The 17,387-nt window shown below is 45.3% G+C and overlaps 1 protein-coding gene across 2 annotated transcripts in view; it reads left to right on the plus strand.

The window, feature by feature from the left end:
* The first annotated feature begins 216 nt into the window (after positions 1-216).
* Positions 217-17,387, plus strand: part of KCNH6 (potassium voltage-gated channel subfamily H member 6) — a 137,489-nt gene continuing 120,318 nt past the window's right edge. The window contains exon 1 of one of the 2 annotated variants that reach the window (XM_080976523.1): positions 217-835. In XM_080976523.1, the coding sequence (XP_080832649.1) occupies positions 760-835 (76 nt within the window). In that variant the 5' untranslated portion in view covers positions 217-759. The remainder of the gene's footprint in view (positions 836-17,387) is intronic. The other variant, XM_080976527.1, reaches the window with a different exon arrangement.

Here is a 17,387-nt window from a genome sequence, read left to right on the forward strand (position 1 = left end):
CGCTGCCCCCGCCCCACCCCACCGGCTCTTCCTTCCGCCCCCGGATTACCAGCCGGCAACCCGGGCGGCATCCTCCCTTGGACGGGCGCTTCAGCACCACAGCTTGCGGACAGCTCCCGCTCTCATCTGGGTCGGGAAGCATTGCCTTGGCTCTGGCTCTGTGAAGGAGGCGAAACGGGTGGGAGGGAGAGGAGAGGAGGAGACCCCTCCCACGCGCCCGCACCCTCCTCCCAGGCAGCCCCAAGCCTCCCCTCCAGCACCCACGGTGCTGAGCTGTTAGAGCAGAGAGGCAGCGAGTTCTTTATGGTCCTTGCCTATTTAGCATCCCAAAGAAGAGGGATGGGAGGTGGCTGCTGGCTATTGTCAGATTAACAGCTGTTGCTGCTGACAACTCTCTTCGGGAGACATATATGGAATGGGACACTGATGACTAAGCATCATCATCGTTTTCTTTTTAAGGGAGGGGGGACCCAGTCAAACGTGGTGCCTCCCACCCCATATCTTTCCCTTTGGCGCTCATCTCTCCCCCTTGATTCACAACGACCCACCCCCGCCTTTGATGGAATTGCATTGGCCACAAACTAAGGGAACCTAGAGGAGGGGGCGGGAGGGCTTCCCCCTTCTCCAGGACAGATCCGCGTCTTCTTCTCCCACCCAGGAGCGAGAGAGAGAAACTGCGTGGACATACCAAGCCAGCTCATCTTCTTGTGCAGAGCGGAACTTTCTTTTTAGCCATTGGATGTGAACGACAATTCGACAATGCCTGTCAGGAGGGGGCACGTTGCCCCCCAGAACACCTACTTGGATACAATCATCAGGAAATTTGAAGGACAAAGTGAGTAGCGCGTCTCTGTTTCCATTTCCTTCTCTGTGTTTGCTTTGCTTGAAGGTCAGAACTAGCAAGTGCGAGGAAGCTCCATCTTTTGCCTGCCGATATTGATGTGGAATGTGGGGCAGGCAGTAACGGGGGGGGGGCTTGATGCCTGGGTATGTTTCAGAGCATTCCTCATTCTAGTTTGGGTACTGCTGCTTAAAACTTCCAGGATATTAAGGTAGCCTGCTTCCCTGGTCATTGCCCAACTCGCACCTGTGTTGTGACAGATTGTTGCAAAGAGACTGTCTCGGGTTTTTTTATTGTAAACCTGGAATCAATCCCACTGGTTTTAAAAGCACAGACTTTGGGTAATGTATCCAAATAAACAAAAATAACAAAAATGTCTGTTTTGTTAAAAATCTATCTCTGGGCAATTAGGCTTCTCTCCTGGCCTTTTGGGTGATGGTGGAATGTTATTCAATAAATTTACTGGATCTTAGTTTTTTTGGGGGGGCTGGGGGGTGGGAAAGGTTGGCCATGTAACTCATGTTATCAGTATGTTCAGTATTTTCCTTTGATAATATTGCTGCTTGCTAGAAATAATCCCATAAATCAGAACTTTCCATTAAAACAACCGCTAAAGTTTTTCAGCTTTACACTACAGCAGAAAGCCCTGCCCCTTTGCCCAAACATTAGAACTGTCTAATTTCACTGAACACCACCACTATAAAGCCACAGGCAATCAGCCTGCCACTTGCGTGCATGCCTGCTTATGGCACATTTTTTGCACATTTTTGCACATACACAACTCCAAACTTTTTTTACTTTTTCCCCTTACTTTTTTTAAAAAAAATGATATTTATTAAGGTTTCAAAAAAAGGTTACATAGATAAGAAAAAAAATTAAAGAAAAGAAAAAATACAAAATACAGAAAAAATAAAAGACACTTAAAAACAAATCAATCTTTCCATGCCTTACATTTCATTTCCTTGTTTCCCTGACCTCCTCACACCTCCCTTTTTTGTATTCCAGTTCAGTTAGTTAATTCAGCAATTCCTTTCCCTCTTTGTTTTTATCTTAATCCTTTAACTTAATATATTATAACTTTGGATTCTCACCTGTTAACAATCCATTTTTACATACACCTTTATAGCATTGCTGCTAAAACCACTTAACTTCATTCTGACATCATTCTAACATTCATTAATTTTGCAGTATTTCTGTAAATAGTCTTTAAATTTCTTCCAATCTTCTTCCACCGACTCTTCTTCCTGGTCTCGGATTCTGCCAGTCATTTCCGCTAGTTCCATGTAGTCCATCACCCCTTACTTTTTTTTGGTGTTGTGCACAATATCTGAATTTCCTGTATTCTGGCTAGATAGGTGCAGCAGAAGGCTGCCTATAAGCTGCCAGATCTGCAGTGCATGGGCGTACAGACTAAGCCTTGGGTTTTCCTACATACGTTACTGGACTGTAGGATGTGGCAGCATGCTTCTGTGGAGACTGGCCTGAGGAAATCCGTGTCTTCTATGTTAATTTCATTTGCTGTATTGGGCCTACCACGTAAAACCCAAATCTCCTAAAGAGCCTATGCTGATGTCACAATGTGGTCCAAGAGCTCAAATCCCAGCACGGTTGCCGAAAGTCTCAGGTTCCCATCTCAAAAAAATCAGATTTGTAATAACCTAATTCACAGGGATATTGTGAGGCTAATAAAGATGCAAGCTACCAATACTGTATAAATGTTAAATGTTAAATGTAGTCCTATTATTTATCTGAACCACAGGGGTGTCTGCTGGCATCAGAATAAAGCCTAAGTTCAGTAGACCTATTGAAATTAATGTACTTAAGTGAGTCACATCCATTAATTTCAATGGGCTTGCTCTGAGCAGGACTAACATTGGATACAGCCCAAAATATTTGTACACATCCTCAAGTGAAATAAATAGTGAAGTTGCCAGCTAGCGAAAGGGAGCTCTCTCTTTTTTAACCTGAACACAGTTAAACATGCGGAACACATGGCTATTGGAAGCCATGAAATGCCAGGGGAAAAGGAAAGGAAAAAGAATTAGATCAGCAATGGAAGCTGAATTTGTTGTTGGCTTCTTTTACGATACCCAGAAGTGTAATTTTCAGGCGCTTATCGCCAATAACTAAGGGTAGATATCATCCTGCCCAACTTGTGACTTACAGGCTGCTTACACACCAGATGTATTAAGCAAATTTAAAGTGTATTGCTCCACACCCCAAGCCCTAAAGAAAAAAGATTCCCAGGAGCTGTTGTTTACTCCTCACAGAGTTACAGTTCCTATGATTCTTTGGGAGGGCTTAGATGTGGTTTAAATGTCATGTGTGTGCATACCTGTGCTGTGTGTGTGTGTGTGTGTGTGTGTGTGTGTGTGTGTCAGACACATTTCAAGTCAATGGGAGTTTTCGTTTGTCCACTGAGGTGAATCACAGCCTTACTCTACATTCATTTTTATATAAGTTTTTAAGTTGATCAATACACATCAGTTTCCCTTAGGTGCTTTGCCTAGATGAATCCTGATGGCTTAAGAAGACGTAGCTGCCCTTGTAAACATGTGAGAGAATGTGAATGTTCTCTTTATGTATTGCTTATAACTCTGAGCCACTGAAGAAGATGCTTTGGGTAGAAGTGACTGGAAGTTGTTGAATAATATTATAAAGAGCTTACTGACTTGTTTGTGTGTCAAACAATGGTGCATTTGAAGTTGCACCCATCTGGTCTTGATACTGAGTTTAGAGCCATTAAATAAACTGTAAACAAAGAGAATGTATCTCATTTTGGAAGTTTATACACCTTTATTTGTTTTATTGGCGCTAGTCTTTATGAGTGGGCTTTTATTTTATGTGCTGATCACCCATTTATGACCATTAGAGGTGGAACAAGATGTTTTTGTTGCAGGGGATGTAATGCCAAGGTAGTGTGGATGGAATAACTTTCTGGATAAGACAAAGGTCAGGCAGACTCTGAAATCTAATTCAGAAAAAAAGACCTCATGATTTATTTTGGTCTTTTGATATTGCCCTGTAGCTCAGAAATCCATCTAGGCTGCCCCCTGAGAATCATTTGTTCAATGTTTCTCTTGAGGGCTCAGAGCATATCATAGGCTTACCTTAAAGAATCTCCAGTCAAGCCATTTGCCATGAAGCAGAAACTCATAATATCCATGGAACCAAAATATATTGTTTAGTCTCTCATTAGTACCCCAGGAACCGCCACTCATATCTTCAGGGCTTTACAACCTGGTGTCTATGTGTGAAGCTGTCTTGGAGATCTTTTAAGGCAGAACAAAGTAGTTCCCTGGATGTGGAGGATGGGTTTCAAGGAGGAAAAGGCACGAATCCTGCAAAGTCTGTTTTGGCTTCTCTAGTCTTCCATTCATGACTCAAGGGCCACATTCACAAGGGCCAAATACCAGCAGTTGATATGTCTACAAGAGTGTAGATGCTACATCAGGATTAGTGAAAGGTGTGCCTTCCAGAGGTTGTTGTACTAAAGTTCCCACCACAGAGAAGAGAGTGCATCTATTCAGCCTTAAGATAACTGTTGCTCCATTTAAGATTTAATTTGTACAGGCAACCCCCAATTTGCCCACAACAGAGGCTACCCTGCCCCATTAAGCCCTGTTACACCCCTCTTTCCCTGCCACTTCCGGGTTTGTGGCTAATGTACACGAGCATGGTTGCAAATGCTTTGAATGTGTGCTGTTGGTGTTTTGAATCAGTGCCTGGAGGTGGTAATGGAATAGACGAAAGCCAAGAAATTAAAGCTTGCTCCAGACACCACAGAGTTGCTCCTGGACGGGAAAGGGGCCAATTCAAAGGACAGGTGTCGCAGTCTGCTTTGTGTAGAGCAGAACCTCCTGGGGGGGGGGGGAATCATATTTGTAATCTAGGAAGAGCACTCCTGGGCCTGGGTTTGCTCCTGAATATCCGATGCTTTTGCCTAGCTAGTGTGCCCAGCTAGGCACACTGTTGTTGTTTAGTCGTTTAGTCATGTCTGGCTCTTCGTGACCCCCTGGACCAGAGCACGCCAGGCACGCCTGTCTTCCACTGCCTCCCGCAGTTTGGTCAAACTCATGTTGGTAGCTTAGAACACTGTCCAACCATCTCATCCTCTGCCGTCCCCTTCTCCTTGTGCCCTCCATCTTTCCTAATATCAGGGTCTTTTCCAGGGAGTCTTCTCTTCTCATGAGGTGGCCAAAGTACTGGAGCCTCAGCTTCAGGATCTGTCCTTCCAGTGAGCACTCAGGGCTGATTTCCTTCAGAATGGATTCTTGCAATCCATGGGTCTCTCAAGAATCTCCTCCAGCACCATAATTCACTAACTACATAAATTCCTGATGTCTGACCTGACCATCCAGATCAGGTTCCTGCAATATAATGCATTGAATAGCCTCTAGAAATCTCAGTTGGCGCAGTGAGGGTCTTGATGAGTTCTTGCCTGTCAGATCATATTGCACCCATTGGGACTGGTTGCATGTTTGTGGCTGTGCCAATATTATGAAACTCCTGGCCATTTGGCTCCACTTTTTCCTTACTTTCTCTGATCTACCCCCAAAAAGTCTAGCATGCACTTGACCTGCCAGGCTGATACGTGGGTTTTAATGGTTGTTTTTACCGGTAATGCCTGTCTCTCTCTATTTCTGTTCCTAATTGTGCTGTTAATTTTCGTTTCGTTTTATTGTTATAAATGTTTTGTGAGGTGCTGTGAATACGAAGGCAGGACATGATATAATGCGCCCCTCCCCAATAAACAAATAAGCATTTAGGAGCATGCATTGCAGACACTTTGCATTGCCTGTGGTTTCCAGTCCAGGACTTTTAATTCAATTTCTCTGTAAACAGAATTGTGCTGCCAACCTCAAAATCAACATCCCTTTCCCCCACCCATCCACCCCTCCACACACACACACACACACACACACACACACACACACACAGCTGCCCATTCTCTTACCCACCCTGCTTTAAGCTCTAATTCACTGAAATATTGGTAGGCAACCTAATCCGCTCCTGGTGCCTTTGCCAAGATACGTGGAGCAGAGCCCAGCTGGCTTCTTAGCAGCAATGCATTTGGATGGGCAGAGGGATAACATTCTGCAATTGCCCTTTGAGAAAGGGGACTGGCTGCAAAATGAGTGTGCTCAAGCAAGCACAGCTGTGACCATGCCCCAAAGGGAAGAGGGGCAGGAATACCCTCCTCTCAGCCTCTGGCAGGTTTCACTTCTGGATGCCAGGCTAAGCAAACGTGGCCATAACATTTGGCTGTGCTCTGCTTCAGCACAGAGCTTTCACCTGGACTCTCTCTAAGGTCCAATTTATCTGTGAAAGTTGCTTATTGACCCAACTGCAAGCGGAAACAGGTTTCCGCTGGTTGTACAAGCAGTGCAAAAACCTTCTCTGGCACGGGGGGCAGAACCCATCCAGCAATGTGCAAGATTCACACATAATCCCAAAGGAATCCCCATACTTTATTTCATTTTTCTTTTTAATTTGACATGCTCATACCTTGCCTTTTCCACAAAGTTCAAGGTGGCTTACCTAAGAGCACACCATTGCATCAAATTAAACCATCAGTCACTGAGGTAAACATCACTAAGGGCTAGTCCACACTTGTCCCTTGTCTAGAAAGCATGGGTCCAAGCAGTTTTCACTTTGTTTCATGCATTATAGGCACAGATCCAAGTGGCTTTGCCTTTGCCCCAATGCCTTCCCCTGGAAAACCTGCTCTTTGTCACTAAATCGGAACAAACAGCAATCTGCAGATAACCCGAGTGCCACTTGTTCCAATTCAGTGCTAAATATTGGATTTCCCCAGGGGGAAGTGGTGGGGCAAAAAGGTGTAGATAAGCCCTAAAACAGCAAGGAACAACTATATCTAAAACGGTAAAGCTTGGGGGCCACTAATGAAAAGACTCTGCACCTAGTAGTTGACCACCATGAAGCAGAATCTGGAGAACATCCTCCTCAGCATGAGGGGGAAGAAAGTATGGGAAAAGGCAGCCTTTAAGGTCCTGTAGATCACCATCTTATGCACTGGGTGCTGTTCTCCATACATGGTAACAGAAGGGGAATATAGAGAAATTATATTATGTTGCAATACTATGTCCCTATATATAATCTTGTAAATAGATGTATAAACGTATATTCACTGAGTAATGATTACCTCCAGTAAGTGATAACCTCTAAAATAGTGGAGGGGGACATTTGGTCCTCCACATTTTGCTGGATTCCATCATCACTGATGTCACAAAGCAAGCCGGTCAGTAAATAACACAGTTCCAAGCTGGAGCTAACTCTTCATTAGCAAAACACGATCTTGGCTAAGTTTCACCTGCCCTGTAGGTCTTGCTCTATGAAATCAGTTGCTGAGGCCAAAAGTCCCTGCCTTCCCACAGCCGACTATGTATTCTCCTCTTCAGGGTTTCTTGCAAGCAATCAGAGACTGCGCCTGTGTGAAGGCTGCCACTGTTCCACCTGTTTCAGCTCTCTTCTGGTTCTGGGAGAGCAGGGGATCTTGTTGCAGCAGGAGGGGGATTTTTCACCAGCCTGACTCATCTCTGCCTCTTGTCCTCTCTCTGCCTGCTCACTTGCTTAAACTTCAACTTCTGCCTCTCATTCTTGACTTTTCTCTGCCCCAGACACTCCCAGCTCACTAAGCCCTGTTACCCCTTCAGCCTCTGACACCTCCTCTTCTCAGTCTGCTCCCTCTTCTTCCACTGACCACTCATCCTTGTCCCACCACCAATCCCCAGGCTCTGAGCCTTCTTCCCTTGGGGGTTCCCCAGTTGGTTCCTCCCACCACTCCTCGGTCTATCCAGCCCATGACAGCTGACCATTGTCCATGCTGGAGAGCTACAGCTCCTCACCCCCTCCTCTAAATGCTGCAACCCTAAGCATACATAACAGCCATTAAATCCTTTGGAACTCTGAAGACTTGCTTCTCTGAGTCAACCTTGTTGGGGGGTTGGGACTGGGTAATGACCACCAAAATCGTGCTAATAATAAGCGTATGCCCAGTCTAAGTTTGAAATGCTATTGGTAGGAAACCATGAGTTCACCTCAAGCCACCATCTGTCTTGCACGCATGAGCTTAGAACGGTCTTTGTCTTTGGCAATGGCTCTGGAGTCACAGGCATCAGCTTGTAGGTTGTGCTCAATCTGGGATCTGGCAAAATCTGCTCTGAATTTGAGTTCACAATCACCAGGGCTCGCTCCCAGAAACTCTCTGCAGTGCCAGCACTCAACTCTTGAACGTGTGAAGTGTTCAGAAAGAGGAGAGTGCCTCTCAGCAGTGGCAAGACTGCCTTTCCCGCAAGACCCAGTAGTCACGGTCAGCCTTCACACATCTGGGTGGAAAGGCTTCAAGGGTGTCACGTCCAAGAAGCATGAACACAGCACCTCTTAAATGCTGGTAGTTTACATGACTCTCTGGGTTGCAAGCCAGATGTGCTTAGGTACTTACTTTTGAGTTAAGGTGACCATTTAATGCAAAAGGGAAATACAGGGTCAAAACCCAACATAGGAGAAGACACATGTCTGCATATGAATGAATGAATGAACTTTATTACGGTCACAGACCAGAATAAAAAAAACAAATAACAAACAAACAAACAAACAAAAGAGAAACATAAAAATAAAATAGCAGTTAGGATTTTTTTAACTGATAAATGTTGGAGCAGATAAGGACAAAGAAACAAATATAGGATAAAACATCTGAATAAAATACAAGATTAAACACGGATAATGGATGGATAAAAACTGATAATTAAAACAGATAAGAACTAAAAACAAATAAAAACACGCAGTTAAAACAACTGTAAGAGCATAAGAACTAAAAGACTCACAGTTAAAACAACTATAAGAGGCTGCAGAGTTTTTAAATTTTTAAATTTGCATATGCAAATTTAGAAATACGTGTTATAACAGCTTTCCCCAATGGTGAAACCTTCACAATTTTTTTGGGACTACAACTCCCATCATCCCTAACTAATGGCCATACCGGCTGGGGCTGATAGGGGTTGTAGGCTGGAAACCTCTGGAGGGGCACCAGGTTGTGGAAGCTTGTAACAAGTCTCACTGGACAGCTCAGACGGTAGAGTATGAGACTCTTAAGTTCAAGATTGTGGGTTCAAGCCCCACGTTGGGCAAAAGATTCCTGCATTGCAGGGGGTTGGACTAGATGACCCTCGTGGTCCCTTCCAACTCTACATTTCTTGGTTCTTTATCTTTTAAACAGGACTTGGGCTGGGCAGGACAGCCCCTTCAAACAAAGCCATGTCCTTTGTAAAGTAGGGCATGCAGCCGCTCCATCCTGAGTTGTCCCATTAGCAGCCTCTGTATCGGAGTCTTGAGAAAGACAAATAACTCAGCTCCTAATGTTACGCAGAAGCAGAGTGCATAGAAGCTGGAAAGAATTGCGCTGCGGATGGATAAATTCAGTACGTGTAATCAGAAATTAATTAAGGATTGTGCTAAGAGCCATCCTCCAAATGGCCTCTCGGTACTGAATAATTTTCTACGGCTCCAGCCAAAGCAGATGCTAACATATAAGAGGCACTCAGGCATGGAGAGGGAAGATGGCTATTGTTAATGGTAAGCCATTAGCTTCCTATTTGTTACATTTATGGAGTCACACCCTTCCTCTAAGGAGCTCTGGGCATGGTTCATGGTTCTTCCCCCTCTTCCGATTTTAAGCTTACGACAACCCTTGAGGTGGGTTAAGGCTGAGAGATAGTGTGACTGGCCCAATACGCTTCATGGTCCAATACACTGCACCCAACACATCTCCTGGTCCAATAAACTGTTGAACTGCACCATGCTGCTGGGCGCACAACATTCATTTTGATTTTATGGCTGACAAAATCAGTTGTTGTTGTTGTTGTTTAGTTGTTTAGTCGTGTCTGACTCTTCGTGACCCCATGGACCAGAGCACGCCAGGCACCTCTGTCTTCCACTGCCTCCCACAGTTTGGTCAAATTATATGCCTGTTGTCTTTGTCCATGGAGTTTTCTTGGCAGGGATACTGGAGTGGCTTGCCGGTTCCTCCTCCAGGTGGATCACGTTTGGTCAAAACTCTCCACTATGACCTGTTCATCTTGGGTGCCCTGCACGGCATAGCTCATAGCTTCTCTGAGTTATTCAAGCCCCTTCGCCACGGCAAGGCAGTGATCCACGAAGGGGTCAAAATCAGCAGGGAGGCAAAAAAAAATTTTGCTTTGGTCCAGATGAGTATCCCAGACTGAGAATTCAAGTCGTACCCCCCCCCCCCGGTGCCTGTACAGGGTTTCCCCGCATCCTTCCCCCCCCCATCTTGATTTTATGTTGTTCATTTATTATTGCAACCGTATCCCACCTATACTCCAAGGAGTCCAAGGTGGTACATTTAGACATTTCCATTACACTTTTATTACATCGGAAATCATGTTCAAAAACATCCAGCTTCTTTTAAGTAGAGAATAGGCCTTTGAATACCTATGGTGTTGACCTGGTAGAGGTGATTTGTTGCCATAGCAGCTAATGGTCAGAAATGTTGTTTGGAAGCAGTGCTGCCGGCATAACATACACAACATTGTTATGTAGTGTAACGATTTGAAAATCCTTCTTGCGTGGAGCCGAAAACCACTCATTAAGTTGCTGCAAAAACTGGTGGAACCTATGAAATAGATGGAGGAGGGTCATTCCGCTGTGACTTCAGAATGTCAGGACACCCACATTTGTGCATAAGTGAGTCTCTTTAGCATCCCTTTCCATAGGTCTCTTCTGTGTGTGTTTTTAAGTTAGGGAAGACCTTAGCTAGCTGTTTGCTGCTTCAGCAGGGTCCTCCCATTGTACAAAGTACCCTTTCGCCACCATTCCCATCACTCAAGTTCTTAGTTGTGTGCTATAGTTTTATAAGCTGGGGGAAAGTGAAATGATGTGGCCACATGTTGTCTGGAGTCTTAATATTGTTATAGATGGGGAGGGGAAGGATTTTGATTACCGGTAATTGGGATATGGATGAAACTACAAGCGGCAGAACTGTGCCAGACAAGGAATCCCTGTGCCAGACTGTTGTAGTGTTAAGAAATATAGTCTATTCACCTATTTACACTTCCAGTCTGCTTGGAGGGAGTCCAGATCTTACACCATGGTCTTTTCAAGAGGGGTTTGTACCCCACAGCAGTGTAGCCAGCCTTCAGCCAGCCTGCCCAAGATGGATGCCAGTCTTTCTTCTTCCTTCTTCTTCCCAGAACATTCTGCTAAAAGACTCTCTTTTCCTCTCGCCTCACACCCAGCTACCCTGGCAACCTGCCGAACCCCATCTTCGGTTCACACCTCAGGGCAAGTGGGTGGGGGGGGGGAGAGAACAGTTATTTTGCATTGTCAGTGGCTCTTGATGTATTGTTTCTTAATGGCCCTAGACTGGCCAGGTCCTTTTGCATAGGCTAGCTTTTCCCAGTAGTGATGTATGGAAGTGAGAGCTGGACCATAAAGAAGGCTGATCGCCGAAGAATTGATGCTTTTGAATTACGGTGCTGGAGGAGACTCTTGAGAGGCCCATGGACTGCAAGAAGATCAAACCTCTCCATCCTTAAGGAAATCAGCCCTGAGTGCTCACTGGAAGGACAGATCCTGAAGCTGAGGCTCCAATACTTTGGCCACCTCATGAGAAGAGAAGACTCCCTGGAAAAGACCCTGATGCTGGGAAAGATGGAGGGCACAAGGAGAAGGGGACAACAGAGGATGAGATGGTTGGACAGTGTTCTCGAAGCTACCAGCATGAGTTTGACCAAACTGCGGGAGGCAGTGGAAGACAGGAGTGCCTGACGTGCTCTGTCCACGGGGTCACGACTAAACGACTAAACAACAACAAAGCTCAGGAATTCCTCTTCAGCTTGTATTTCTCCCATCACATCTCCAAATCCTACTATTTATTCATTTATAGTGGTTAGGGGAGCCCCCCCCATCTATAACAATATGCTTTGTATGCACAAGTACTTTTGTCGGTTTGTCCCGAATCTACTGCCATCCTGCTCCCTTGAGGTTCATGGAGAGAGCCCAAGTTCCAGGACTATAGAGAGAAGGAGAGAAAGTTCTCACTTTCCACTCCCCTCACACAATACAGAACTTTATAAGTCAGAGGTTTGTAACCTTTTTGAGTCCACGGCTCCCTTGACCAACAACATTATTTCTGTGGCACCCCTGTGAGGCTCAGGAGTCCAGTTTTGTCACCCCTTGCCTGCAGAGCTGGCAGCCTCTCACCCTTTTTCGAACACCCTTCCTTGTGGAGCGTTCCCTCAGCCTCCTCTCCTCTCCCCTCTCCTTGGAAGTCCTCCTGGAAGCCTCTGCTGCAACAAACAGCTGTGCAAGCCTTTGGGAGGCAGAGAGGCTAGAGGCCATCAGAGGAGGGAGCAAAGGCAAGAGGGACAGAGGCCAGTGTTACCCACAGCACCCCGACCATCCTTCAAGGCACCGCAGGGTGCCACAGCACACGGGCTGAGAACCACTGGCATAAGGTTCTCCATGTCTCCACCCCCTCTACCCACACAATAATTATCTTATTTTTTATTTTTATTTTTAAAAAACCCAAATGCTTACACCTTCCTTCACAGGGAAGATGCTCCAGCTGCACCACTTGGATGGTCTAGTTGCTCTTATCTGTGCCTTTCCCAACTTTCTCATGATTGAGACAGGGAGAGCAAAACTGAACATAATCTGCGTCGATATTCTCCAACTTGGTGGTTGGGCGAATGGTACCATCCACAATATTGGTGTTATGTACTGAGTTGAATAGGATCCAAAATGCTGCAGTCTGATTGGTCCTAGAACGATAGGATCCAAAATGCAGCAGTCTGATTGGTCCTAGAACAATAGGATTCAGAATGCAGCAGTCTGATTGGTCCTAGAACAATGCAGCGGTATGATTGGTCTGCAGGAGCCACCCAATCCAGCTCCAGATGGAAGTGAATCCACAACCTGATTGGCCTACAGGAGAATTCCGGAATTAGCCAATCACGTGCAGCCCATTGTGTAAATAATGTATATAAGGCAGACATTCTGGGGGAACTTCCATTCCTCCTCACCACTATGAGCTGAATAAAGAGCATGAAATCCACTCTCGACTCCGAGTATATTTCAATTGGCTTCCTTGCTGGTCATGGCAGATGATTTAGGAATCGCATTGATTGAAATAGCACTAGTTTCAGTACAGATCCTTGGGGACCCCGCTGCTTATTTGCCTCCATTGCATTCTTACATTTATCGTATTTCCTGTTCTTTAACCAGTTCCTGATCCATAAGTGGACCTGTCTTCTTATTCCGTGGCTGTTACTCAGGAGGACTTTGCCAAATGATTTTTGGAAGTTCGGGTTTACTGTTGTTTAATGCATCACCCTTACCCACACGCTTATTGACATTCTCAAGGAACGACACAAGATTGGTGAAGCTTCCCTCTGGCGAACTCATTGATTCCTCCTTGGGCGAAGCTGTTCTTCTAAAATGCTAAACAATATTTTCCACCTCTTTACCCCCAAACAGACATTGAGCTAGCTGACTGCCTTTTTTTTTAAAGACTGGCGTTGTGTTGGCTTTCTTCCAACGCTCTAGAAAGGAAGGACAATCTTAGTGACATGCTTCATATTTTTGTTAGGAGAGGAGCAATTTCACATTTTAGTTCTCGAAGAACTGCTGCCTGTATATGCCGTCGGGAGCTGGTGATTTGTTTGTTTTAATTTGGCAGTTAGCCCTAGAACTTTATCTCCCATCGCCTCTTTTTGGTTCAGTTCTCTGAACACCCTTCTGGAAAAAGTGATTTAGAAATGGGAATCTGTCCAATATTTTTCACAGTAAAGATGGATGGGAACTTTTCTGCAATCGCTGTATCCTCCTTTCTTTGTCTGGTGCTCTGACACATTCTCTGGCTTCTTATGTATTGAAATAGCTACTTATTCTTCATCTTAATTTTTTACCAATCAAAGAACATATTGCTAAAGGCCAACAATAAACAATTATTTCAATATATCAGAAACAGGCTTCTTTCCACTTGCCTCATCACCTCATATATGTTTTGCAAACTTCTTTTTGTCCTTCTTGCCCATTTTTAAGGGTATCTCCCTTCCAACTTCACTTTAACCCGGAGCTTTCTGTTATGTAATGAAGTTCTTACCCTGGGCCAGCAGGGGGATACTGTAGATAGTTATGCAAATAAGGGGTCGAAAGTGACGTTCAGTGATTGGATAGTTTTAGAAAATTGTTACAGTTACATTGTACTGGAGCTCTATATAAGCAGGTTGACTGAACCCTTCAGTTCAGCTCTGTCCTGCCCTGTGAATAAACAAGAGCTGTTTAAAGAATTGCTCTGTCGTCTGATATGTTCACCCACTACTTAACACTTTCCAAACTGTGTCGTGACACATTAGCGTGTCGGCTGCCATGTGTCAATGTGTTGCATAAATGCTCCCTGCACTCTTAAAGGAGGTTAGTTTAACCTCCGGTTTGCTACTAAAACTGAATTACTGTGTCATGAAATGATGCATGTTTAAAAAGTGTGTCACCAGCATGAAAAGTTTGGGAAGCTCTGCTTTTAACCACTGCTGCTGCTGCTGCAGGAAGGGAGACATTTCAGAGGCTGAAACAGGGAGCAAGGGAAGACTTGCAAGACCACCCAGGGGCAGATCTACTATGAAATGAATAAAGCTGAAGCTTCAGGGACCCTAATCCCAGAGGGGCCTTAGAAGTGACTTCATTCCACATTGCTTAAAATATTTGGGTCTAGTAGACCCAATTTGAGTCACATGACTTGTCACATGACTCAAATCTTGTCACATGACTCAAATTGATTAATTTTTTGTTAGATATATTTCAACAATCCCAAAGTTTGAGAGTCAGCAGTGCAGATGAAGAAGAAGAAGAGGAGGAGTTTGGATTTGATATCCCACTTTAACACTACCCGAAGGAGTCTCAAAGCGGCTAATATTCTCCTTTCCCTTCCTCCCCCACAACAAACACTCTGTGAGGTGAGTGGGGCTGAGAGACTTCAGAGAAGTGTAACTAGCCCAAGGTCACCCAGCAGCTGCATGTGGAGGAGCGGAGACGCGAACCCAGTTCACCAGATTACGAGCCTACCGCTCTTAACCACTACACCACACTGGCTCTCATGCTGTAAAGGCTGAGTGTTCCGGCAGTGGCAGAGCTACATGCTCCAGCATCCAGGGTGGCGGACATGCGGGGGTGTGGCTGGTGCACGTCCTAGGGGGCATGCCGCCCACAGGGGGCGTGGTGCATGTCGCAGGGGGTGCGGCGGGCGGCTCGCGTCCCAAGGGGGCAGCCACAATGTAACCCGTCTGGATGGCACCCAGGGCGGACCGCTCTCCCCGCCCCCAACCTTCATTCCCCAGTGTGTTGCGGTATGTTGGCTGCTCTGCTGTGGCTAATGTCAAAACCCCCCCTCCCCTTTATCAGAGCTCAGGACCCTAGAGGAATAACAGTGAGTTCACAAAAGTACTTAAGTGGATACCCAAAAACTCAAACTAGCGTAAAATTTGCAGTGATCTGTCATGGAACAACCCCATTGATAACAGCCTCATTGCTGGCTGTGAAGGGGCCCCCAAAACAGTTCAAGCTTCAAGGTCCCCCATATCATAGCTTGAAAGGATCTGCAGGAGGCGGCTTCAAGCACCAGGACTGGGAGCAAGAAGAAGTTTCCATCAAATGCAAATTGCTTCCTCCTTCTTTAGCAAGATGCATCCTTACCACCTGTCAGCTGATGGGCATTTGCGAGTGCACCTGGTTCCAGTAAAAGAGCAACTGGGAGCGCCTGTTAAACTCCTGGTAATTCCTTTGAAGCCACATCCTTACCTGCTCCACATCTGACATCATGTATGACGTCAGGTGGGCGGGAAGGGACTTCCCCAAAACAGCCTGGGGGAACACATGTACCCCTGCATAAGCTGATCCCTTCATTCTTTAGAAGCTAGGATTCTTATTTTTGTGACCTAGAAATCTGATGTGACCTAAGTAACAATCTATTGATGTATGTGTTGCATTTCATAGCACCGTGGTCACTGTTCTGATTTGGTTTGGCAACACTGACGTGTCCCACCAGGTTTAGGGCATCGTTTAGGATTAAGTCTAGGGTTGCCTCTCCTCTGGCAAGTTCCATGACCTAATAATCTAAAGCAAAGTCATAGATTGTACCTAAAATAAAATGTTGCCTCTTTGTTGAGACCTGGCTGTACCTTAAAAGCAAAACAAGCAGGAAACAGAAAAGCAGCTTTTCCTGTAAAGATCAGAATGACGAGGTTATTCAAGGCATGAAACACAATGATGATGAAAAGCACATGGTCACGGCGGAGAGCTAAATTTCACTTCAGCAATACAAATGTTAAAAACTATTTCTTTTCCCAGTTCCCAAGGCAAGGCTGTGTCTTAAAACAATATTAAGAGATCTAGCCTTTTGGGTGTTCTTCCATTTATTTGAAGTCTTTTGTCAGCTGCTGCAGCAGAGCTACCCTTGTTTAGCCTGAAAGAATTGTCTTTGGTTTCAATGTTTAGGGAAGTTTTTAATGTATTGGCCGAGGGAGCTGGCATACAGCTTCCGGGTCATGTGGCCAGCATGACTAAGCCGCTTCTGGCGAACCAGAGCAGCGCATGGAAACGTCGTTTACCTTCCCGCCAGAGCGGTGCCTATTTATCTACTTGCACTTTGACGTGCTTTCGAACTGCTAGGTTGGCAGGAGCTGGGACCGAGCAACGGGAGCTCACCCCGTCGCGGGGATTTGAACCACTGACCTTCTGATTGGCAAGTCCTAGGCTCTGTGGTTTAACCCACAGCGCCACCTGCTTCCCTGGCATCTCCTTAGCTGATCCTTATGAATAATTGTCCATGAGGATAACAGAGCCCATTGCTACAACACTTTGGCTGCACACACACACACACACACACACACACACACACCCCAGGCATTTACAGCAAACAGGCACCCCTAGAATCCTGGGAACTGTAGCTCTGATGGGGTGAACTACAATTCCCACGATTCTTTGGGCCTGGCGGATGTGCTTCTCCTTTGTCACCATTCCTGGTTTCTTTCTACATCTCAAGATCACCTTCAGAGTGTTTGCTTAGGGGCGCTAAAAACATTCTTATTTTGACAGATGCTTAGAGTGTTGTGATAGTTTTAATCTGCTCTAGCATTTTAACTTTTTGTATGATTTGTTTTACTGTTGTAAATTGTGCTTGGCTTTCTTGTTTTATATTTTCATAAAGCGCTTTGATCTGTGTGTGCCTGTCAAGTGGGGTATAAAACTGTGAAGTAAATAAATATGCCCATGTCTCCAGTATTAAATTGCTTATTAGGCAATTATCACCCACGGTAAATCTGTGGAGTTTACGTTATGTTATGCTATACCTAAGTTACCTGTACCAGGGTGTGTGTGTGTGTGTCAGCTACTCATGAGAAAGAGAGTCTATGTACCCCTGTTCCCTGCATAAAGAGATATTCTACTCATGTGTCCTTGGCTTCTCTCCGCATGGCGTTGGTCATCTGCAAGCTTCTTTTCAGCTGCG

This window comes from Podarcis pityusensis, assembly GCF_964106645.2.
Source record: "Podarcis pityusensis genome assembly, chromosome: 13".
Taxonomy (NCBI): Eukaryota; Metazoa; Chordata; class Lepidosauria; order Squamata; family Lacertidae; genus Podarcis; species Podarcis pityusensis.